Source organism: Pan troglodytes, chromosome 3, assembly GCF_028858775.2.
Source record: "Pan troglodytes isolate AG18354 chromosome 3, NHGRI_mPanTro3-v2.0_pri, whole genome shotgun sequence".
NCBI lineage: Eukaryota > Metazoa > Chordata > Mammalia > Primates > Hominidae > Pan > Pan troglodytes.
In genome coordinates, this window is record NC_072401.2 from 168525683 (window position 1) to 168552040 (window position 26358).

At 34.4% G+C, this 26358-nt stretch overlaps 1 protein-coding gene across 4 annotated transcripts in view; it reads right to left on the minus strand.

The window, feature by feature from the left end:
- Nucleotides 1-26358, minus strand: part of SPOCK3 (SPARC (osteonectin), cwcv and kazal like domains proteoglycan 3) — a 510259-nt gene that overhangs the window by 152068 nt on the left and 331833 nt on the right. For all 4 annotated transcript variants that reach the window (XM_054683476.2, XM_054683477.2, XM_001151431.5 and 1 more), the window contains one exon: nucleotides 10437-10551. In XM_054683476.2, the coding sequence (XP_054539451.1) occupies nucleotides 10437-10551 (115 nt within the window). The remainder of the gene's footprint in view (nucleotides 1-10436; nucleotides 10552-26358) is intronic.

Below are 26358 nucleotides of genomic sequence, written 5' to 3' on the forward strand. Positions count from 1 at the left end.
ATTGAAGGAGCACATGACCTGTGACCATAACAGAAAGAGAGACTCCAAAGGGCTGGTAAGACACTGTAATTAGGAGGCAGCAATCATCGCTTCAAAACCTTGCTTTGGTGCTTATTAGTTGTGTGACTTTAGACTGGTTACTTAACTTATCCGTGGCTCAGGTTAATCATTTGTAAAGTGAAGCAAGGATACAAATAGCATCCACATCCTAGGGCTTTGTGAGGACTAGATGAAATAAGACATTTAAATAATACATGCAGCTAAAGGAGTGTCCAGCATATACTAGTAAGGGCAAAATGATATTAATCTAGCCCTTTTACTTTAAAATGGCTATGGATTTATGTTTAACAAATTTAAGAGATTTAACCAAAATTTAGAAAAGTGACAAATCTGGGGTAAAATCAGCCTGTTAATTAAAAAAAATATATATGCAGAGTGTAGATAGAGAAGGCAGAAAGACTATCTGGCAACTATTTTAAATTAAAGAAATGTCTCTTCACTTTGGAACTTCAGTTTCCTCATGTTCCCAGCTGGTTTACCAATAAGAGTTATAGCCAGGCATGATCATGATGGCTCATGCCTGTAATCCCAGCGCTTTGGGAGCCTGAGGTAAGAGGATCACTTGAGGCCAGGATTTAGAGACCAGCCTGAGCAACATACTGAGATCCTGTCTCCACAAAAATAAAAATAAAAAAAAATTAGCCAGGCATGGTGGCGTGCACTTATAGTTCTAGCTACTCAGGAGGCTGAGGTGGGAGGATCACTTGAGACCAGGACTTTGAGACCAACCTGGGAAACATAGCAAGACTTTGTCTCTAAAAAAAAGTGTAAGATTTAAAAAATACGTACATATTTTGAGAACTAAATGAAATGACAAAGGCAAATTACCTTGCATATAGTAGATGCCAGATAAATGTTATTTTCACCACTTTCCCTCATATTTTACATTTGTACTGTGTTCTTTGAACTCCACTGAAACAAATTACATGTTGGGAATGGGGGATGGAAGACCAGTGGGAGAAGAAACATTTATTGAATACTGATATGGTTTGGATCTGTGTCCCAGCTCATATCTCATGTTGAATTTTAATCTCCAATGTTGGAGGTGAGATCTGGTGGGAGGTGATTGGATCATGGGGGCAGTTTTCCCCTGGGTACTGTCCCGAGTTCTCATAAGATCTGGTTGTTTAAAAGTGTGTACCATCTCCCTCTTCTCTCTCTGCCTCCTGTTCTGGCCATGTAAGACATGCCTGCTTCCCCTTTGCCTTCTACCATGATTGTAAATTTCCTGAGGCCTCCTGAGCTGCAGAAGCCCTGATGCTTCCTGTACAGCCTGCAGAACCGTGAGCCAATTAAACCTCTTTTCTTTATAAATTACCAATCTCAGGTATTTATTTATGGGAGTGCAAGAACAGACTGATACAGATACCTACTATATATGCCAAGTAATTTGTTCACTTTATTTTATTGAACTCCTGGTAGACTGAGGTTGCTTTTTCTATAGTTACTACTGATATTCTAATAGCTGAAGTCTGTGGTCATTTCTCAGGTGTCATATTACTGAACATTCCTTCTGTAGTCAAGAGTCAAGCTCTTCATCTCTTTCAAGTCAGAATTATTCCTCAGCTTCTGGTACACTGTTCTCTCCTGTTTCTCCTTAAGTCCTCCACAGATTCTTCTTCCTTTTCTGACCCATGCATGTATAGTCTTTTCCAGAACTGAGCCACTGCTTTTCTCACTTTCTGTTCCTCAGTGGATTTTGTTCACTCTCATGATTTGATGTATTACCTGTAAATTCTCCAGCGTTTACTTTAGAAAAACCCAGACTACTTCTCTTAGATGTGTAAAGGCAAATGTGTCTATACTTGGTTTGGCCATTGACACCTTAAAAACACTGTGTCCAATATTGAACTTAACAACTTTCCCATGTCGTTTGATTCTCTAACAATTTTTCCATCTCGGTTTTATCACCATAATCTTCTCAGGAGTTATCATTAATTCTCCTCTCCTTTCCTAAAGTCAATCGACAAGGCATAACCATTTAGCTTCCTAAACATTTCTTGAATCTATCATCTGCTTCCTATCTCTAATATTTTAATCACAATCATTTCAAGCCTCAATTCTTACCAACTTCCTAATTGCTCATGCTCCTCCATTCTTGAACCATCCGGTTTAACCTTTATATGTCCCTCATTAAGTATTTAAAAATCCCTATATAACATTCCTCATAAATGTTGAATTCACTGAAAATCTTTGTGGACTGGTATGTTCAATAATTTGCTAAATATATTACATCTTTGTTATATTATTCCCTATCTCTTCATAGACCTTTGTAATATGATTTCCAAATAAACTAATCTAATACTGAAAAGAAGTAAAAACTCAGAAAACCATACAAACTTTCAAAATATACTTTTAAATTAGTTGTTAAATAGAATAAAATGTAATACAATTTTACTTTTGTAATGTTTTTGAAATTAAAAAATTCACAGGCATAGTTTACATTAACATGTAAATAGAAACATCGGTCACATAATTGCATTTTTTTCCTTTTCTTATTTAGTCACTTGCAAAATGTCTAAAGTTTGTTATTTGCAAATAACAGAAAATGATATATCCATAACAGAAATGATTTATTCCTACGATAAATTAATGTAGTAAATTGATTAATAGTAATTAACCAAGTGATTTCAAAGTATAATTACAAAATTAAAAAGTATAGAATTGTACATACAGTGTCTTTACTTCAACTAACTTACTTGTATCAAATATATTTTACAGAAAAAGAATTCATTTTTATTTATTACTTTTAATTCCATATGGCTTCATTATTTATTTCGCTCCACAAAACATAGATAATATTTGTACTATATCTAAAATTGACAATCTTTGAGAATTTTTTCCTATTTCTGAAATATCAAATCAACAATTTCTTTATGAGGCTCTGTAAATACTGCCTTAACTTTGCTTTCCTTTCTTATCTTGAGGCTTAAAATTATCATGAGATCCTGAAATCCTCCTAGACTTTTTTAAGCTGCTAAGTTACATAAAGAAACTATAAGCTCAAATATAATTTTAAGAGACTGTTCAGAATGTGTGATGCTAAACTTCAAATATTTCATTATTCTTCCATGCACAAAAGGATTTCACAGAAGATCTAAATACAAATCAATTGACCTTATTTATATATTTGGAAAGCTAATACATCCTATACTAGAAGTGGAATAGCAAACATCTCCTTATTATTGTACATTATATTTAATATTGCTACAAGTAAATGCTGTTGAATATGTGGTAGACCATACTTTTTAAGATACGTACTGGGTGGAAAGGGGGATGACAGCCATGTGCATTATAGAAATAATATTTGATTTTGCACTATTATTTGTGTGCATATAATTATTATTTGTCTCCTTCCTTGTAATAAGCTTGAATGGCATGTGGTTTCTACGTTAGAATTAACATGTGTAAAGCACACTTAAGCTAAGGTCAGCATGATATAAGTTAAAGTGTAGAGATAGTCTGAAAAACAGTATCACTCCCTCCAGGGTAATTTTATGTGCTTTTTCAAGAAATGTATTCATCTTAACATACAGATCTCAGGAAAAGAGTTCACCAATATCAACCTCTTAATATATCTCAACATATCCATTTTAAACCAAGAAATACTCAGTTTCTGATTTCATCTTCTGGCCAAACCACACTGTACCATGGTGCTGTCTGGGCTTGCATCAATTGTGATTTGTCGGGACCCAGTTCAAACCTGTTAAATATTTTGACTATGACCACTGCTTTTAAGTGAGTGCTTATACTGCATTTTGTAAATAGTTATCTTAAAAGAACATGCCATATTATGTATTGGAAAGGAGTTAAAGAAGGAATAAGTTTAAACATCCTTCAGTGCTACATGAATTAATACAGAGCTATTTTTCACTTTTATATCTGATAACATACAACTACATAAGCTCAAAATTCAAAATTTCTAAGTAAAATTAGTAGGGAAGTTAAAATTTAGTCCAACATCAGTTTCACAGATAATGTAAAATATTTGTGTAAAATATGAAATTCATTATTTAACACAAAAATAGTCTTCAGAGAAGACACTGAAAACTGTCCTCTTTCAGGTTATGTTCTGTTTTCAGACACATTAATTTAATCCAAGAACGTATTTCAAATAATCCAAATGAGTAAAACTTAATTTTTATTATAAATAATTATGCAACACTTGCCAATAAACTTACTTAATTTTATTTTTCCATGGATCCAATTAAACAAAATTACAGAAGAACTTACCATTTATGAATATGCTATATTAGTTATGGAGAAGCATGCATGTTGCAAGAGTATATTAATACACTGATGTTAATCTGTTTCTCATTGAAAATCCATTCCATAATTCAGAGGATATAAAAAATTCCATCATACAAAATTAAACGTTAAAACTAAATTATTTGTCAGTTGGAAAATGGCATACATTAATTCTTAATCAATAATACTTTTTCCTTAAATCAGTTAACTTATAATCATAGCACAATAATGAAATAAACTTTGTTTCTTGATAGGGTTCCATAGCACTCAGAGTACTGAAATGAATAATGGAAAAAATGACTGTGTCAGATTATAGAATAACTCAGTCCCATACCTTGTTATATTGTAAATAAAAATTATCAGGCTTTGCAGTTTAATATGGAAAGGAAGCTAATGATTACAAACCTATACTCATTGTCCCCACATCCATTTACAAATAATACAATCAGTCTCAGATGAGATATCTTTTGTTAAATAAACAGCTATCTTTTTGTTTATGTTGTGGTTGTTGAATGATCTCTGACCTCATACTAAAATTTCATGGGTACCAATGATCTCTGAAGTGAGAAGGACTCATTACAAATCTGTCTCAAACTTGTGTCTGGTGTGGGTCCCAATAAAGAATAAAAGCCAGCACAAGATTTTTGTACTTTATTGCTGGACCCATTGTACTTAGAAATGCGTAGCTCACATCAAGGGCCAAGGTTTGAAACAAATGTCTTTTAGTAACTCGTGACAACAGCATATGAATCATTAAAACTGCTTTCTTTTAACAGTGCCTAATTTGCATTTTAATACACACATTCTGATAGAAATTGTCAAAAATCAAGTACTAAAGAATTTAAGAAAATTTAAATAATGTCACAAAATTATAACTGCTAAAACATAAAGGAATGGGAGTACAGGCATTAACAAATGTGTCCAGATGGTAGTTCACTATTATCTTTCCTGATGACCTAGATCACCTAGAAAAGCTGTTTTTAATTACAAAATATTATAATGTACATTTAGACTAGTAATTGTATCAAGAAGCAGTATATAACTACATACATGGCTACATATCCCTCTCTCTGTGTCTGGAAATATATGTTGCAATGGCTAGTAGCTATAAAAGAATGTGAAAGACTTGTCAAAGCAAATGACCTATACAGGAGATCGAGATCATCCTGGCTAACACAGTGAAACCCCGTCTCTACTAAAAATACAAAAAATTAACCGGGCGTGGTGGCGGGCACCTGTTGTCCCAGCTACTCGGGAGGCTGAGGCAGGAGGATGGCGTGAACCCGGGAGGTGGAGCTTGCAGTGAGCCAAGATAGCGCCACTGCAGTCAGCCTGGATGAAAGAGCGAGACTCCGTCTCAACAACAAAAAAAAAGAAAAAAAAAATGACCGATAATAACTTTCAGGCTAAAGAATTGTACTGATGAGTTGTTTCAAGCTCTCAATGTACAAATATTTTGCAAAATATGCAAATACATACTATTAAGTATAGAAAAAATTAAATCTCTTCAATTTTTACCACCCAATATGATGTTAAAAGCACCACAAATAAAATTACAAATGGCATTTAATATGTGAAAAAGTTATGTAATTTACTAGGATTCAGCAGCATTTTACAGGTATAATCTTTTGAAATGAAATAGAAATGCAAAGATGGTTAAATTTGAGGAAATACATCCATAAATCCTAATGATTTATATATTTTATATTTTACAGATGAAGAAATGAGACTCATAAACTTAAGTATATAGCTAAGAACCACACAGCAGTGAAGGACTGGAATTCTAAAATTTATACCCTTAATGAATGTTAGGCTCTCCACAGGATAACAATGCACAAACCAGAAAGAAATTCCATAAACTAGTTAAACACACACACACACACACACACTTAGGATTAAAGTCTAGTATGTAGGATAACAGAGTTATATGAATAAGGCAAAACGAGAAATATGATAAGTTACATGATTCTCAGCTCCCAATAAAAGAAACCTCTAGTTGTATTTTTAAAAATGCAGATGAGGATTAGTAGGAATTACAAACCACAGGTCCAGAAAAATAAGCTAGTCCTTTTGGTTAGCATTCTATAAATCACCCAGATTACTAAATTCAGAATAATCTTAGAGGGATTCTTTTTCCTTGTCCATCATATCCAATTGGATTTAAAGCCTTGTGAATTTCATCTCAGCAATATTACCCCAATTCAATTTTTCCTGTTATTTCTTCATCTAGTATCCTTGCTGGGACTTGGTTGCCTTATTTCTAAAATAACCACCCACCCCAACTTCAAACAAACAAACAAAAAAATTTTCTCAGTAACATAATAAATTTCTCTAAGATTTACTAGAAACTGTTAACTCTTTTCAAGTAAAACTTAGAAAAACAGTTTTGGAAATGTTAACTCTTTGCTCAAGAACATAAACATTTTCATATGTTTGACTCAGATAAATTAATTCCAAAGCTTTCATGTCTGGCAACGACCGATTTGCACTGTATCCTCCTTGAAAGTACTCTGTATCCTAGAAGCAAGGGATGGCTTTCTTGAAGGTGCCCAAGGCCTTTAGGATTCCACGTTCCTTTTCTACTTCCTCCTTTTTTTACCCAGCTTCACCTGTTACTTTTTAAAATAGGTTATTTTCCTTCTCTATTCAGGCTTCACTGAAACTCAACAATTCAAACTATCAAGGTGCATAAAGAGTATGTGTTTAAATGCATGTTGGGGTTAAAATATTCAAAATGATATAAGTTGAAATGAATTAAATTTTAAGAGGTTAGATATATAAAACCATAAAACTCATAATCATAAGAAAAGTAGTTTGAACTTTGGAATACCCAGATTTGAAACAAACAGAAAATGTCAATTAAAATGATCTTTTGACTCTAACCAGTGAAATGAGTAAACCAATGGAGCACTTTAGATGTGTCATATGTCTAAAGTTTACTGTGCTTATGTACCATTGTTGTGTAGACAATTTAAGATTTGTCTAGGGTAGAAAAATCCTACTTAAAAATAAATGTTTTCTACAACATTTTTCAATGTTCTTTTTCAATGAACTTTTGTTTTGCAAGTCCTTTCTAATTCTTAGGATTACATTTTATACACATACATAAAATCTGTAGAAAATGGTCTATTCATAGACCATGCTCACAACTCTGAATCTCACATTTTCCTGGCCATAAAAATATTAGAGGCCTCTAAAAATCAGCTGAAATGTCAATATCCTTTGAATGAATTTGATCTACTTTACAAATAATACTTTTTTATTTGCAATTGAACAGTACGTTAACAAAAAAAGATGGAAGAAAAGGAGGGAATCCATTAAAGGGACTGCAAAACACTGGCCTGTGTAATACTAAATTTATGAGTTAGAAAATGAGAAAACTGTATAGCTAAGTTACTAATTGAAGGGTGTATGCTTATCTACTTATGTAAAGTCAGAATTTAGGGTTTAAAACATGGAATTTATCTGTTTTTATTTATTTAAAATACTTGAATGTATGTATTTGGACCAATTTATGCACATTTCTTAATAAGTACATTAGAGAAATAGAGAAAAACTTTATTTATTCATACTTTATGAAGAAAATCTATATTTATTAGTTTTAATGCATTTCAAGTAGATTTAAAGATTCTGATCTTAACATAGGAAAACATACTATGGTGCTAATTTGACCTTAAATATAGGAAGTCAGAAAGATTTAAGAAATATCTCATTGTTGGTAGTTTATTCCTCACTTTTTCTAGAACAGAGAAGATATTAAATAGAATTTCCTGCACTGCACAGTCTACCTAAAGCATGCTTCTAATGTAAATGACAGTTGAAAGATTAGAAATGATACTAAACTCGGTTTTATATTTCCCCTGTCTCTCAGCCTTTGGCACTGTGTAGAAATGACACTCAAAATTGACTGTACTGCTTTTCCACAGCAGGTAGCAAAATCCTGTACTTGCGTTGCCCTGACAATTTGTCAGAGCAGGATTAGTTTAAATTCTTCTTGCCTCTCTTTCTACGCACGATTGAACACAAATGATCTTTATCCCTTGATGATATGAATTTTAAAAGTTTCGTTCTTGATATATTAATATACACACTATACAGAAAATTTGACAATATGAAAAATAATTATTGTTTATTCACAGGAGATCCTCTTCTCAGATGTGCTACCGTCCATCTTTAATGCACTTAGAGTTCCTTTTGCAGCTTGTGGTTGATTATCATAAATTAATACTATATCAGCAATACCTTTTCATTCAAAACGAAGTTTAAAAGCGGGAAATCTCATCGAAGTAAAGCCTTTTTGAAAGTCTGTGATACATTAGAGATATACACTTACTATGACCACATCTCAAATGTTGTTCTTAATAGCCTTCAGTGAAAAAATTGGCTCATGGATAGTGAACCTGGTAGGATTTGTTTCCCACCTGAAGTGATTTCCAGAGATAAATGTGGTCAGTTTTGTCTTCAATTTAATTGTGAAAATGTACTCCATCAGAAGTGGGAATGAGGAAGGCACAAACATCAAAGAATTTCAGTTAAAAGGAAACCACAAGTAGCTTTTTGATTATCTGGGGGCTAATTAGTATATTCAAGGTGGTACTGAAAGTCCTTATTTGGGCTGTGTTGAAGAGAGTGGATTGGAGGAGATGAGGGCTGAGGACTACAGAAGGAACCACACTGGGTAGTTAAACTTAGACCAGGGCATGTCAGCAAGGATGAGGCTTAAAGAACAGGGCTCCTGGGCAACATATATGATGCAGTTTATACTGCTCGGGTGATGGGTGGGCCAGGATCTTACAAATCACCACTAAAGAACTTACTCATGCAGCCAAATACCACCTGTGCCCCAATAACTTATGGAAAAAAAAAAAAAAAAAGAAGAGAGCTCCTGAAAGGCAGTGTGGCATCTCTCTTCTACCAACTGGTGTCATTCTTCACAGGATCTAATGATTGAGCACTAATTTACCATTAATTTTCAAATCGACTAATTTATTTTTGAATAATAAAAATAGTCTCTCTTAAAGGCAATGCTATAACATTTAGTTTTATTTTGTTTTTTCATCTTAAATATTACTTAATGAGTTAATACCAATATAAGTGGCATAACTGAAGTTCGGAAGTTATATCTGTAATAAAATATTTATATGGTACTTTAATATGGAATAACAAATATATCATGCTCAATGAAATACATAAGTTTATATTAAAGAAATTTCATACTGAATACATTTTTCCTATTTGCATATCCATTCTTCACATTTTTTAGGAAAAAGGGCAAAAATTACTTATCCACATTAATAAGGGCATCCAATAATAATTATTAGAAGAGTTCAATAGTAATAAATTATATAACTGTTGATGACAGTGCTCTAAAGCTATAAAATATTTTTTGACTTAAAGAAGCACCTATTCTCCACACTTCCTTCTTTATCTAGAGGTGCTGAGGGCTGGAGCTAGCAGCCATGGAGACTTTTTAAAAAGGCATAAACAATATTTCAAATATAATAATGATACCATGTAAACTATAATAAATAATCTTAAGTCAAGTTATATATTATAGTACATATCTAGTTGAATGCATTTTATTTTTATTAGATAGTAAACCAATAAAAACAATGAATTAAAGACTTCATCTGGTCAAAAAAAAGTTTAACTTATAAAATTATTACACAGGAAATTATGAAACACCAACTGTATACATGGGGTAGACATCTTTATTTAAAATGGTTAGTATTAATTGACTGAGCAGTTGCAGATCTGATCAAACCACTTAATTACTTACTACTTTATCAATAATCAGTTTTCTGCTCTAAAAGAAAAAAATAGATATAAAACACATGTTTTAGACACAACTGTTTATAGAATGCATTGGTTTAGATTTCTTATATATGATGAGCACATAGGAAAGAAGTATCTAGTTATTACTATCAAAATAAATAGAAATCTAAAGAAAATCATTTCTTGCTATAATAGTTGAGGCTAACAGGAAAATATCTTCAATAAAAATATAAATGATATTGGGTATTTGTATAAAAACAAACTTCATTGTGTATTTAATGACAACATTTATTGCAAAACATTTTAGTAGAGAGTGATGAATGTAAAATTATAAATATATTTTTGTCACTTACCTCTCTTAACATTTCTGCTTGTACTGGTGGGCTTATCTGAAGGACATGGGCAATGTCCTTCACATTTGACTGAGATCTGTTTTCCTAAGACACATGCCTGATATTCTAGTTTGCACTGTATAAAAAGAGAAAAAAAAAGTAATTCAAATGCTTTAGTTATATCAGTAGAAACTCAAGAAATTTTTAGAAAGAAAGGTAATTTTTGATGCATGTAATTTGGAGATTTTTCCACCAGGTAATACGTCTCCAATACTAAAGTGCAATATTACACACTTATGTAGAGTATTACTGCTTCGTAAAAGAGGCAGAAATGCAGTTGCTTTGGGTATCATTTTGGTGAACAGTCACTGAGAAATATAATAGGTTTAAAAGTCATTCTTAGTTTGTCAGATCTATTATATGACATGAGTAGAACATTTTAGAATCAAATGGAGAGACGCATGACATAGAGTTTGACAGTACATCTCTTGAGCTTCTCAAATATAATCTCGGTTTTTGGTTACTTAAGTAAGCATGTCTTCTCTTACTTATTGGACTCTAAGTTTTGGCTACAGAGACTCTATGCATCAGTCTTTAGCCAGTGACTTGCACAGCATCAAATGGCCCATCTTATATCCCTCAGGCAAAGAATTGTAAAATATATATATGTAAATTGATGTGTTCATTAAATAGTTCTATAGTTACTTGTGATTTTCCACAAACATAGCACCATAGCTCAAACACACATTCATACACATAGAGAACAAACATATATATATACATACAAAATAAACCAAATATTTATGTAGCCTTTATATAATATACTCTGTATGTATATATATTTCACATATATTTTTGGTGTGATGATGTGCTTAGTGTCTCTCTAATCCTCGTGTGCAAATGGTTTTTAGACTGAACTTCCCATAGGTCTTACATTGGAATAAATGTGCATTTGTAATAAGATATTGTCACATATCTTACGTTTCTACAAGCCCTAGAGTTTATTTCACTTGTTTTACAAAAAACAGTATAGCATGCCTCTCTTCGGTGCTTGTATGACCACAGGATTGAAAACACTTAAGATGGTGATGACAGTGCATTTGTGATTCCACCACACAGGTAATGGAAAAAGATAAATAAGTGGTCTAGAAGAGAGGAATGCCTGAATCTAAATCTTCTGAGTACCATCTCCTAAAAGTAACATTTAGGGCTAGTTGCTCAAATGCTGTCAGCCTCAATTTTCCCATTAAAAAATCTGGGATAATGATACCTAATTTCCAGAGTTTTAAGAACCAAACAGCCAGTTTTTCCCCACGCAGTAGCTATCATGAACCAGGCTCTCCGTAAATGCTAGTAAAAGCTGAATACTCTTAAACAATCAAAAATACTATGACACATGATATTTTCATTTGTTGGCTAACTTCTTAGTTTAGTTTTACTTGTGTCTGGCTTGATTTTCTTTGTAAACATTACTCCTGGTAGAATTTTAAGCCTAAGTAATTTTCATTTATGTCTAGAATAATATTTTATAACTGTATATTTGACATGATTAAAAATTATACTCCCAGTTATGTGGTCAATTTTAGAAAAAGTGTGATGTGTTGCTAAGAATTTATATTCTGTTGATTTGGGGTGGAGAGTTCTATAGATGTCTATTAGGTCCACTTGGTCCAGAGCTGAGTTCAAGTCCTGAATATCCTTGTTAATTTTCTGTCTCGTTGATCTGTCTAAGATTGACAATGAGGTGTTAAAGTCTCCCATTATTATTGTGTGGGAGTCTAAGTCTCTTTGCAGGTCTCTAAGAACTTGTTTTATGAATCGGGGTACTCCTGTATTGGGTACTCATATATTTAGGATAGTAGCTCTTCTTGTTGCATTGATCCCTTTACCACCATGTAATGCCCGTCTTTGTCATTTTTGATCTTTCTTGATTTAAAGTCTGTTTTATCAGAGATTAGGATTGCAACCCCTTCTTTTTTTGCTTTCCATTTGCTTGGTAAATCTTCCTTCATCCATCCCTTTATTTTGAGCCTATGTGTGCTCCATCTTTTAAGAGTCAATAATTATCTTCCTACTCTAAAAGAAATAGATCTTGCTAATTCTGAAGTAATATGACTTCTTTGGTGGCTACTGCCATAATTTACTCAGAGAAAATGATTTTAAAATTAAATAGGGTAGACTTTCTGGCTCCAATCGACAAATGCACCAGTGACTAATTTAATTCAGCTTCAGCTGATATCAAGAAGCACCGAATGCACCCAATAGCTAATCAGATTACTCATGTCTCTACAATATTTTTATTTTTTCTTGTCAAGTGACTCCTTAATGGACAGTTGAAATTCTTAACGAGCCCTGCAACAAATGATTAAAAATTATTAAGGACTTTGAACATGTTTATAGTAGCATATTGATCCTTTCAAGAGAACACTTTCAATGGTATTGTTATTTTTCATTATTCAATGCTTCAAAAATTGAAAAAAAAAGATTTTGTCAGTAAAATCACAGTGCATTTTTAAATGTAATTAAGAAGTCCAAAATCTATTCGAAGGTAGACATAAATAGTTAAGCAATTATGAATGTTTTAATGAAAGCCAAATGAATTACAACTTCAAATTTAATATTCTGCACTGTAACTTCTGTTAACTTAATATTTCAGAACCCCGAACTTTCTCATATAATAATTCTGATTCATGACATAATTTAAGAAAAGTTCAGGAGCAACTGTGAGTGGTATAGGAGCAGACAAAGCCAAAAGTCAATATTAATTATAGCTAATATTAAATTTTACCATTTGAATATATGTTTATCTCCCTTCATAGATGTGTTATACCACACTCATTTATGCTTTAAATGTAGTTTATTTAGCAGTGATTTTTAAAATATAAACAACATAAAAGCCTGGCTAATACTTGAATGAACAACAAACATACAACAACTATTAGTTTATGAATAACAGGAATCATATTTTCTGCCCAAAAGTTGATGATTCATTTTTTATATCATTAGGCACTAGGAGAATAACTTACAAGAGAATTACATAATCTTTATAAAAATTTGGTTAATTCTTCATCAAAATGTTTCAGCTTGTAGCTTTCTTTGGCATAATTACAATTTAAAAATTTCAAAGCTGTCTTTATGATTTTCATGAAATGATAAAATTATAGCTTTGCAAAAGTTACTTTATATGTGAAATGATTTCAGAATGATTCTACTCAACACCTTTTTTTCTATGCATTTCTATAAAGAATAACAGAATCAGATGTATAGCAAATATGCCCTTTGTATATAATCATATGATTTTAGCTACTTTTTATCAAAAAGCTACTTAGTTTTATTTACTTATGAATTAAAATTGGAAAAAAATTCCATGGAGAATTTTACTCAAAGAATATTAGGACATTAAAAAATGCTACTTTAAAATATTTTTTAGCTATACCCACTGATTGCATTTCTAATTAATAATGTTCAATTTACTTAATTACCACAAAGCTGAAATATTTATAAAGGTATATGTGAACTAAAATATCACATAAAGGGCATGCTCATTAGTCTATAATTACCAAAAAATGCAAATAATGTAGAGAAAGACATGATTAATGCTTTCCTGATTATCTAAGACCCCGAGTATTGAGATCACTTAAGTTACGAGTTCTTGTGAAAAGCAAGCCTGCAGAATGATTTTGACACTAGTCACGGAAAGTTATTTTACAGTCATTTGTTTAATAAGAGGATTGAAGAAGAAAATATGATCATATTATTGGGAAAAAATGCGGCATATGAAAAAGAGCCCAACCTTCAGGGTCAGCAAACACTGCGACAGGCTGTTGTTACCAGTTTTCAAGCTGATGAAATCATCATGGCCCTGCTACATGGCTTAAAGCAGAGGTTTTCAGCTGGGGATAATTTCACTCCCCCCTCAAATGTCAAAATTGACATTTGAGACAATTTTGTTTGTCACAACTGGAGGCAGAAGGGAGACTGATTGTTTGGGCATCTACTAGTTAGAAGCCAGGAATGCTGCTAAACATCTTACAATGCAAAGGACAACCCCCCTGCCAGAACAAAGATTTATCTGGCCCCAAATGTCAATAGTGCCTAGACTGAGAAGCCTTGATTAGGCATTAGTCTACTGTAAGGCAATGAAAGGGTTAATTCAATTCTCAAGATCCCTTCCATATTTCCCTTAGGAATTTTTTCTTGGGCATTCACTAAAGTAATCCATATAAAATAACAATTCTACAAACCAACTGTCAATAACAATTCTACAAACCAACTTAATTATCTAGAGAAACCAGAAAATACAAATCAGCTAAAGCAAGAAAAGATACAGTTGACAATGGCCTACTTTCATTGAGGCACTACTATATGTCAAACACTGTGTTAAGCAGTTTAGATGTATTATTCTTTTGATCATAAAAACAAGACATATTTTTACAATAAATTTTTCAAGTGAAATTTAGAGAGCTTATGCAACTGATAAAAAAATATAGGGCTGAAATGGGATTCAAGCACTATTTTATAGTTCTAATGTAGAACAAGTATATAATCAGCAATAGAAATAGCAGCAATGTTATTTTCTTATGGTAGCAATACAAATTTTCATTCAAGTGAAAAACAAATCAGAAAATATGGAATGTCATGAGTCACTTTTTTATTCCCCATTTTAATCTATCTTGGACTGACTAATGTATTATATTTTTAATGCTCTAAATAGCCAATATCAAAGACATGCTTTGAACTCTCATAAACGGCATTCCTCATATTCAGCTGTAGCTAACCCTTTCCCAAGAAAACACCGTTCACTAAAGTTCTTCTGATCCCTATTGAATGGTGTTCCCCATTCAAACATAACCACAAGAGGAAATGAGGACTCCAGCCTTAAATCCATTTGTTCATTCAATCAGGATATATCATTTACACAGAAATGTCTTAATTGCAGCATACATACACACACAGGAAGTTAAACATAGTAACAACATTAAAAACCTTCTGCACCACAGTGGACACTACACCATTGTTCTCTTTGTGGAACACTCTACATTTCATCACGGAATAACACCCTGCTTCGTTGGAGGAGCATTTCCTTTTCTCACCAGAAACTTGATTTCGAAAAACTTATTTTTATATCACAAAATGTTATATTAATAATATATCATACTGGCCCCACCACAGGGAAAAAAAGTCTTGTGCCATAGGGCAGGTGAGAGTCATGTTCCTGCTTTCTTAATTCAGTCAGAGGGAAGAGAGGCAAGCCCTTTGCAAGGGTAACACTAGAGATGTGAGCATAGGTGCTCCTAGGCAAACTGAAAATGAGAAATGGACCCACAGAGTCCTGAGAATATTAAAGTTCTTAATTCAAGCAGTCTCTAAGGCTCACAGATATGCAAGTTAATTTTTCATTTTACCTTATACTTCAAACTTTAGGCATTCAAGATAGCATCTAGAAACTGGCAATTGTAAAGGACTAGTTGAATTTAAGCTAACTAAGCTGAGATGAGGAAGTAAGGACACTACAACCCAGGTTAGTAAGTGTGCAATCCTTGTCATGTAGTCACGAACAAGTTAAAATACTGCTCCAGTTGGTAACCAGATTAACTGACCAAGGAGAACTTCTGGGAAAAAAAGTAACAAAACCATACCTAACCCTTACCTTACTAAACCCATTCTCTCAGATGTACTATACCCTCTGGACCAGTATATCTCTAATTTTCCAAACAGGAATTTTTAATATGAATATTTTATTTTTCTCCCAAAACTAAACACATCTCAAAATACTCTGCAAAAATTTCTCATTTGACACAAAGCTCACAATAGCCTGCAGTGGAATATCAGAAAATGCCGAAAAGAAAACAACTGGACACATGGATGATCCTAAACTTCAAAATGTAATACATTTTAAAAATGGAAAGATCAAAAGGCTAGTAGGTTTATCTTATAATAATTTCATTTTATTTGTTTAATTAAACTTTGTCATTCAAATCAAAATTCTTGTTTAAATTATTCCAGATTAATGTTGCTTTCAATTAAAATAGCTTCAAGTAAAATAAAACCTATAAAAATAGGTTGTTTAATTATTGGTATGATACATATGATTAATAAAATCATTTTTACTTACTCTTAACTTACATTTTTTATTATTTACCTTAGTATATAATACGAGATTTGCCAAATAACAACTAAGAGGATTTTTCAAAGAGATACAAGTGTTGTTAAAAATAATAAAAAATAAGATGAGAATAGAAGGTCATGGGTATAGCATTTCAGAAGAAATTAACTTTACAGATATAAATGAGAGTCAATATTTTAAAAGAATGGGAGTAAGCAAGAAGGGATGCATTGTAAACAAAAATGCAAGTAGCGGAAAGATTCAGGGCAGAAGTTTAAGTTTAGCTAACAAAGAAAAGACTTTGAATACTTCAAAGTAGTAGATGATTTCAATGGTTACCCAAACATAAAAATACTGAAGTGTGATAGCTTGTACATACATTTCAATGTCTATGTGGTTTACATAACTAAATTGTTACATTAACTGCTTTAAAATATATAAAATGTGAAGAAATTCCTTGTTTATTATGCTTAAGAAATACCAAGGGCTTATTTTAAAATATGTACTATTTTTATAACCAAGATACATGTGAAATGATCAATGGTCCCCAAACTGTTTTATGCACTGGTAGCAACAGTATATTTTGGGATTTCTAAATGAGAAAGATGGGCAAGAGCTGGTGAATTTAGCTTTGGCACAATTATACGAACACATAAAACATAGTGTTTCCTCCGTGTAAAGTCTCCCCTTGAGTAAATCTGAGGGATTAACCTAAAAAGCCATGATTTCCTGAGCCCTAAAATGCCCTCTGTTGACTCACTTCAAGAAAATGTGTACATCTGACACCAGGGCCCAGAACACACATTTGGGAAGGAGAAGTCCTGGCAATGGTGGCATAGCGAAGAGGAAGGAACTGTTAATCAGAGCAGTTAGAACATTATTAAGAGTAAGTTTCTATAGGAAAGTGAGTATAAAAAGGAAGAAACATGAGGATAAAGTGAAACAGAGAGTGGGTTATCAATCTCAGGGGAGAACCCTACACACTTCTGTCTATTGCTTCTTAATATGGGAGTCACCAAGGGAAATTTTCAAAAGGCAGCCCTGGAAGAAACAATGCTTTACTCACATGAGGAAGAGACAGAGCAAGATCGGCTTCAATGTGTTTGTGCCCTGCCCCCACCCATGGCTAATGGACCCTCCAGCAGCTGACACAAGGCAACTGATGTGCACCTGTTTCCTGCTGCAGTAGAAGGACCCATCCTCTCTTACATGTAATCTGAAATCCAGAAAGCTTTGGGCCTGCCTGGGGGCCACCGAGGTGCATGCTTAGGCAGAACAAAGGAACACTCATTACATTTGAAACAGGAAGAGATACTCCCACACAAGGTGCTAAGCCAAGCACAGGCTGTGTGGCCTCCCTCTCTCTCGGTAAGGATGTGTTCCAGTCTCATGGCCCATCTTTATGTGGATGAGTGGGGGTCAGAAGACCGCACATGAGACTGCCTTCCTCAATGCCAATCCAATGTGTCAAAATTCTTTGCCGATTGCCTTTTTCCATGTTTGTAAATACTTTCTCCATGAATGAGAAACTTACATTTAGTTATATGTTCAACCAATTTTCTTAAATGTGCAATAGAATCAGTCTTACATTCTTGCTGCCTTCCTCTGTAGCATAAAAATTCTAGGAACTTTTCCAACTACATGGCCCATGTTCTTAAATACAGGTGGGTTTACCATCAGGAATATATTAGAGAGCTCAACCCTTCCCCCCTTCACCAATTGGGGGGCCCCTCTGATTTACTTTGAGCCAGGGAGGGCAGGGGAAAAGATTAACTTTTTTTTTCCCCTGTAGCTCCATCAATTACTAAGAGTACTAAAATCTCACTATGTGCTGATGAGATATGACAGTTTGTCCTGGTAAAAATTGCTTTATATATCTCGAGACTATTTTATTATATACTTCCATGATTGGAACTATTGTATCAGATTTTCCAGGAGAATTAACATATTAATCATTATGTAGTAATTCTCTCTGCCATTTTCTATGGCTTTTATGTGAAAATCTAGTTTGTCTAATATTAATAGAATTGCCCTATTATTGTGTAGTGTTGGGGGACAAGTACCCAGTGTATTGCTGTACCTTGTGGGAGCAGAGACACTGGCAGCCTTTTGTTCTGTATTATCTATTCAATTTTGTTTGTTTAGGAAATACAGTTGCAAGACAGAGGTAGTGTCTCCTTCTGGAAGAGAGAGAAGGGTTTTTTTCTGTCCAGTAAAAAAAGATAATGTCTCTGCATGAGCAAAGGTTGGGTGGGATTGTTTGCAGTCTTTTAGAAAATACTGGGATTTCCTTAGCTGCAACACAAAATCAATGTGTGAAGAACATCAAACTATGCCACTGTGCATTACCCCTGCGGGACTTGTGAGCAAAGGAGAACTGACACGAACATCAAAGATTATGCTGCCCGTGCACTAAGTACAATATTCCTTTGTCTCTGGCCCAGGGTATCATGTCTTCTGCCAACCTCCAAGAAATTGCAGCATCTTGCAAATGGGATAAAATTTTCAGACCCTTCACAGATCTAGTGGTGTTTGGCAACGATGATGAGATGCTCGCTGAGAAGTGGCTTTCTGTAAGTGAAAGAACACAAGTCCCACAGACCATATTAGAAGACCTAGTAGTGAATTATATCACCCAAATCATGAACAAGGGTAGTGAAAGGCTCACCCATATTCTCTGTTATTAAAAGTTTCAAGCCTAGTCTGGGTGTCATGGCTTATGCCTGTAATCCCAGCATTTTGGGAACCCAAGGCAGGAGGAGCACTTTGAGGCCAGGAGTTTGAGACCAGTTTGGGAAACATAGTGAGATCCCATCTCTACACAAAAATAAAAATAAAAAAAAAAGTGGCTGGGCTGGTACTGTGCACCTGTAGTCCCAGCTACTCAGGAAGCTGAGGCAGGAGGATCATTGAGCCCTGGAATTCCAGGCTGCAGTGGCCTGTGATTGTATCACTGCATTCTAGCTGTGTGACAGAGAAAGACCCTCTCGCTAAAAAAGAAAAAAAAATTATTTTTCATGTCTGGACACTAGGTTTGGCTCAAACTGTTCCAATGGTGCTTTGGTTGGTTATTGCTCACTAACCTCTGGGCAGGGGGAGGAAGTTATCTTGACAATGGTCTCAAGGTTTCTCTCTCTCCAAGTGAGACAGAAGGCCCAGTACACTCATTCACCTATACTGAAGAACTTTGCAACAGGGGGTGATACAAGCTTTTAAGACTGTGTTGGATGCAGGCACCCAACCCAAGTCACTGTTATGTCTGGTTCTGTTGGAGAAGGTGGCACTGGATTCAACTGATAATATCTGGGCAGGGTTTACACTATAAAAGGTAATAAGGAAGGTAAGCCAACATGACCTTTCCTGTGAGGCTTTTGGGGCCAATTCAATGCATGCTATTCTTGCTTCCACATCTGAATTCACATTAGGTAGTGATGTGCTATATACTTGTACTTTTTTATCTGGTAAATGGTAGAAGAGATTCTCCCTTACCATGAGTGAGCCAAGATTCACGTGTAAAGAAGTTTTCTTGTGGGAGATGGAAACCTCTTATCGTTTGCCACAAATAGGTGCGTGTAACTTCATACAATGGTTAATTTGATGTGTAAATCTGAATGGGCTAAGGGATACCATATAGATGGTCAAACATTATTTCTGGGCATGACTATGAGGATGTTTCCAGAAGGGATGAGCATTTGAATTGGTGGACTGAGTACAGAAGACCCTCTCACCAATGTGGGTGGGCATCATCCTATTGGTTGAGGGTCTGGATAGAATAAAAAAGGCCTAGGGAGTGCAAATTGCCTCTCTCTGCTTGAGACATCTATCTTCTGCCCTCTGACATCAGCACTCATTCCACTCAGGGTTTTGGACTCACATCTGGGACTTAACCATCTGGCCCTTGACTCTCACACCTTGGGCCACGGACTGAATTATATCATCATCTTTCCTGACTTTCCTGCTAGTAGACAACAGATCTTGGTACTTGTTAGCCTCCATTACCACATGACTCAATTCCTAAAATAAATCTCCTCATCCCTATCTATCTATCTATCTATCTATCTATCTATCTATCTATCTATGTACACTATGGGTTGTAATTCTCTGGATAACTTTAACAAACCTTAAATGCCTAAAGCTTTTCCTATGCAGATGATACCCTGTTGTTTGGCAAGTCCAAAGCCTCTATCTCCATGACTCTGACTACAGTATTATTACACCTCTGTCAGAAGAGATGGCTGATAAACTCTAACAAAATTTGGCATCTGTTCAGTGTCTTTCTTTCTTTCTTTCTTTCTTTCTTTCTTTCTTTCTTTCTTTCTTTTTTTTTTTTTTTGAGACAGAGTCTTGCTCTGCCACCCAGGCTAGAGTGCAGTGGCATGATCTCAGCTTACTGCAACCTCTGCCTCCCAGGTTAAAGCGATTCTCCTGCCTCAGCCTCCTGAGTAGCTGGGATTACAGGCACACACCACCATGCCCGTCTAATTTTTGTATTTTTAGTACAGATGGGGTTTCACCATGTTGGCCAGGCTAGTCTCGAACTCCTAACCTCATGAGCCACCTGCCTCAGCCTCCCAAGATGCTGGGATTACAGGCATAAGCCACTGCGCCTGGCCCCTGTTTACTATATTTCTTAGAGCTATGCAGGTGGATTTACAATGCTTATCTCTCTAACAGTGAAGAAAAACTGCTATCTCTTTGATTCTTACCACCAAAATGTAGGCCCCAAACCTTATTGCATTCTTTGGGTATTGGAGAGAGTATATTCCCCACTTAGGCATTCTCCTTGGTCCTTTACAACTCAACTAAACCAACAGGCTGATTTGGAAGCCACCCAGCAAGTTGTGTCACATCTCCTACCTGTGGGGCTCCACAACCCTCATGAGCACCTTGAGCTACAAATCTCTATTGAGACTTTTTCTGGTAATGCTGCCGCTGTTCCAGTTTTACCAGCTGGCTCTGACAGCATCACTGTACCATTTAAAACTAATCTGTGTCATATGTGTAGCTCTTTGGGCTATTTGCAGTCTGACAACAGTGCACTTTTTATCACCTAATCTACTCAGTAATGTGTTGGCCGGCAAGGTAGTTAAGCACTTTTCATGCTCCCGACCATCCACAAGAATCTGATATTGTTGGGCATTGGGAATGGCTCTTAAAAAATAAACTCAAAAAGATTTATGTCTCTGCCTCCCTCACCTCCACATGGTTCACATATCTTAGTAAGGCAATTTGGTCCCTGAATTTTGCTGTCCCCAGAAAAGGAGCATACCCTCTCAGCTGGCTCTTAGGTAGCGAATAAGATGCAAGGAGGCTATATATACTTATTTTAAACATTGAGAATTTCTCTTTACTTCCCCTGCCAGCAACTGCAGGCTGCCCTGGTTGCTATGCCCTCCAGTTGGCAGCCTGTCCAAAGGAGGCCTTAGGGATTCAAACTCAATTGTGGATCACACTGCTCTTTGAATCCACTGATAGTAGTACACGCAGGCCATAGTTGAAAACATAATGGGTCTCTCTTTATAAAACTTCCCTTGTCCCTCCTAATATACTCTTATGGATAAAATGTTCTTGTGTAAAGTTTAGGAGTTGATGGAAAGAAAGAAAAATTTTAGTGATTGTAATGGGACCCACTAATCTTGTGGTAATAGAAGGGGAACAACACCAGGTATTCCTGGAGAGGGAACAACTTCAACTCTGAAATAAATAGAGGGACAAGATACATTCATGAGCTTTTGTTTTTCCATGCCACCCTGACATCTTTCCTCCCCAAGGAAATGTCCTTGTGTGTCTCTCAAAGTGTTGCAAGTGTCTTAAAGTTAACTGCGTGCTGTGTCTGACTTCCCCAGACATTCCTTTTTCCATTTCACTTAACCTTACCAGAGAAGTCTAGAAACAGGAGATGGCACCAGCTCCTGAACCTCCCATGCAAATCACCTGTCAACACCATCAGACGTCTTTCCCACCTCCCCTCTCATTCTGTGGGGTGAATGAATGCTACCAGTCTGGTTGCTAGAAAAACCAAGACAAATTAGGCACACTTCCCTCAAGCTATCACTCCAAAAACAAGGAGTAGAGTCTGTTATTCTAACTGAATTGGGAAACCTGAGATCTGACAGCAGGCTGGAGAGCCATATTTGATGCACTGTCAGTCTATGTCTCCTGAACGATATAGGTCCCAACTGCAAAGTCACATTAATGGGACAACAGACTCATCATTTATAGATACCTTGCAGGAAGTTCTTTTCATAACAGGAGGTATGCAAATAGAAAAGTTGATAACAAATGTTTCACTAACACATTTTGTGAAGTGAAGTGATCAATGACAGGACATTGTTTCTGAAAGGAATTCAGGTCAGTCACAGTCCACTGACCAGATATTTTGGATGACACAATTGTCCAAGATGCCTCTCTGTAGGTCAAGTAGTGACATCTATGCAATCACTAGTGTATCCTGCTGCACCTGACTTAATTCCACAGGCCAAGTAGAAAGCCCAAGACAAACACATAAGGCAAAAGCCACGTTGGATGTATAAGGTAGATCTGGATGATTTATGCGACGTGTCCAGGAGGTTGGTTCTGAGACCCTGGAGTGGGGGGTCGGAGACACTGCTGAGATAAATTTTGCTTGCAGGTTTTTATCATCCTCCTGCTTAGAGTTCCCTTGATGATATCCTTAATTAAAAGCTACATGAGATAAATTGAACAGATTTGGTTCAAACACCTGTTGATGGAGTGGCCTACGTAGAGGAACATTCTCCAGAAGCCAAGATATGGAAACAAAGGGCAGATACTGTTTGGAGGCAGATCTCCTGGGTTCACTCACATTTTTGCAAATCATGCAATCAGAGGCACTGACAGCTTTTGTTCCGTGCACTCTTTTCAAGGATGTTTATGTAGCAAACGGACTTAGAAGGTATTTTCTTCTGAAATACTGGCTTTTGAATTTTAAAAATTTTCTTTCAATATTTTAAGGGTACATTTCCACCATTTTCTGAATCACATTAATCTTGCTGAGATGCTTTTTGTTGGTATAATGGTACAATATTTTTGGTAGGTAATATGGCTTTTTTGTCTGGATGGACTTTACTTTGGTAATCTCTCATTTTACTGTAACGTGTCTAGACTTGGGTTTCTTCTTATTTATCTTACTTGGTATACACTGTGTTTCCTGTACTTGTGGAATCATGTATTTCATCACTTCTGGAAAGTTCTCAACTAAAATTCTCAACTAAATTCTCTTCTAATATTTTCTCTGTGTTATTACTTCTGATTACTCTCTATATTTCAGATTAAACTTTTGATACTTTCTCATTCTACTCTATAGTCTATATATTCTACCTTTTTGGGTCATTTTTCAGAAATACGTATGTGTATACATGTACATAAATATATGATATATATAATATTTGCATATATTTCACACATATGTAACATGATATTTACATATATTATAGCTTATTATTCTATGTTACATACATAATACATATACATGTACACTCACATATATATAAGTTATAGTTCATTATCTTGATTGAAGTTCATCTAATCTGCTGTTTAATCTATTGACTTAATTTTTAATTAAATAATATTTTAATTAAATGCTATTTGGCTCTTTTAAAAGCTGAGTAATTTTTTCTGAAATTATGTTTGGTATTGCTTGAATATTTAAATATCTTTTTAAATGTTTAAATGTTTCATACATTAATATATATTATACAGTTGATGTCTGTTACTAATAATTTGTCTCTAACAATTTTAGAATTTTAAGTATTTAAAATACAAATCTTGTCTTGTTCTTGCTGTTGGCATTGTTCACTCTTGCTCCTGTTAGCTTGCTTCATTTTGTTTATTAGTTTATTTGTATTGTATCAGTGTGCCCCTTTATTTATATTTATTTAATTTATATTTATTTATACATTATTTATAATATAAATTATAAATAATTTATAATTTAATTTATTAAAAATTAATAAATATTAAAATTTATTAAACAAATTGTGAATTTGAGTTGGCAGAACAAACTCTGTGGAATCCTTAGAAGTTTGAATTAATAATAGATTTCTACAGAGAAAGTATATATTGAGGCTTCCAAGTCTTGGTGTAACTTAATATATGAAATCTCTTAAATGTTCTCAGCTTTGGGCTTGCCTGACCTCTGCTCAGCTGTAGTGTAATTCAGAACACCAGACCCATGCAAGAGCAGCTCAAAAGCATCAACATTATACCATAATAATGGTATTATTACCCCATGCTACTGGAAGGACCTGTAGGTTACTTTTCAGATTTCTAGTGCCTGATGACAAATATTTCCCGCTTTCTTTTCACTGGAGGCACAGCTGTTCAGAGGGGTTGTCTAATTCATCGACGTGACTGCTTTCATATCGAGCCTACTCTACCATTCTTTCACAGGCCATTAATCTTAATATTTCTGGATTCTAGTTATTGACAGGTTTTTTTTTTTTCCTGTCTCAGTTTCTATGTTAGTGTTGTTACCTTCTAGTTTCATTTGGCTGTTTATTTGGCTTGCTTCAGATACAAAAACATACTTAATCCACTGTCAATTCACATAACAAGACTAATTTTCTTGGTAGAGTGCATTTAGGGTGGGAAGAGGTTAAAGGCCACTAAAACATACAGTGCTCATAGAGTATATCCAGTGTGATTGTGGGAAAAAATATAATTTGCTCAGATACCCTAAAAATGATATGACAGCCACATTCTATTATTTTATAATTCAAATGATTATAAACTGATATAGATAGATACAATATATGGCATACTATTTTTTTCTTTATCTGGAAAAATAATTGTCATATTAATTTTGAAATCATTTGTGTATTAGTTATTGATATAAAATTAGCATGTTTAATTACATATTATACAAAATCATTTTATTATATTATTACTTTTATATAATCTATATTTTTATTCATAGCCATATTATTAGTCCTGCTCCTTACTAGTTCTATCCCCTATGAACTTATTTAAAATCTCTCTGTTTCAAATTCTTATGTTTAAAATGGGAACAATATTAGTGTATGTTAGTGTATGTTATATATCTTATAGCATTGTTTAAATTAAGAAGTTAATGCATATATAAATTAACGCATTAGCTTAATTGAGTCATTCATTAATATATTAATTTAGAATACTCATTAACACACATTATGCAATAATGATATGTTAATTTTTTAAAAGAATATTTTGTTTGTTGATATGAGTTGGGTGCCTCTGACAAAAAGATTATGGAACTCTTCCAAAGGTGCTGTACATACATTTACTTAATTAACTAGAAACTTTTTGAGTAACTCAGCTGGCATAAATTCTACAAACATAGTAAGGATGGCACATGCTATAGTTATCTTTACATATGAATAACATTATATTAGTTGAAATAAGCCAGACACAGAAAGATAAATACCACATGTTCTCACTCATATGTGGGATTTAAAAAATATTTTGAGCCCCTGGAAGTAGAGAGTAGAATTGGGGGTGTTAGTGTCTGAGAAGGGGAGAAAAATAGGGAGGATAAAAAGAGGTTGGTTTACAGATACACATGGATAACCTATTTACTTTTCTATAATCTTTTTGCAGAGTTGAAATATATATGGTTTCTTTATATCTCTCCCATCACCTCCTGTATTCTTTTTCCTTGGCAAAGTGATGAATAATTAATGTTACAAAGGACATCATTCAGGTAAAATTCACATGTGATAAATGCATCAATTAAGGTCTTGCTGGGAGTTTTATTGCACAGTACAGTGCTGTGGTTAACTGTGTGTGCGCTTAACTGGGCTCTGATTCCAGCATTGTAATTCACCAGCTTTATGGCTGACA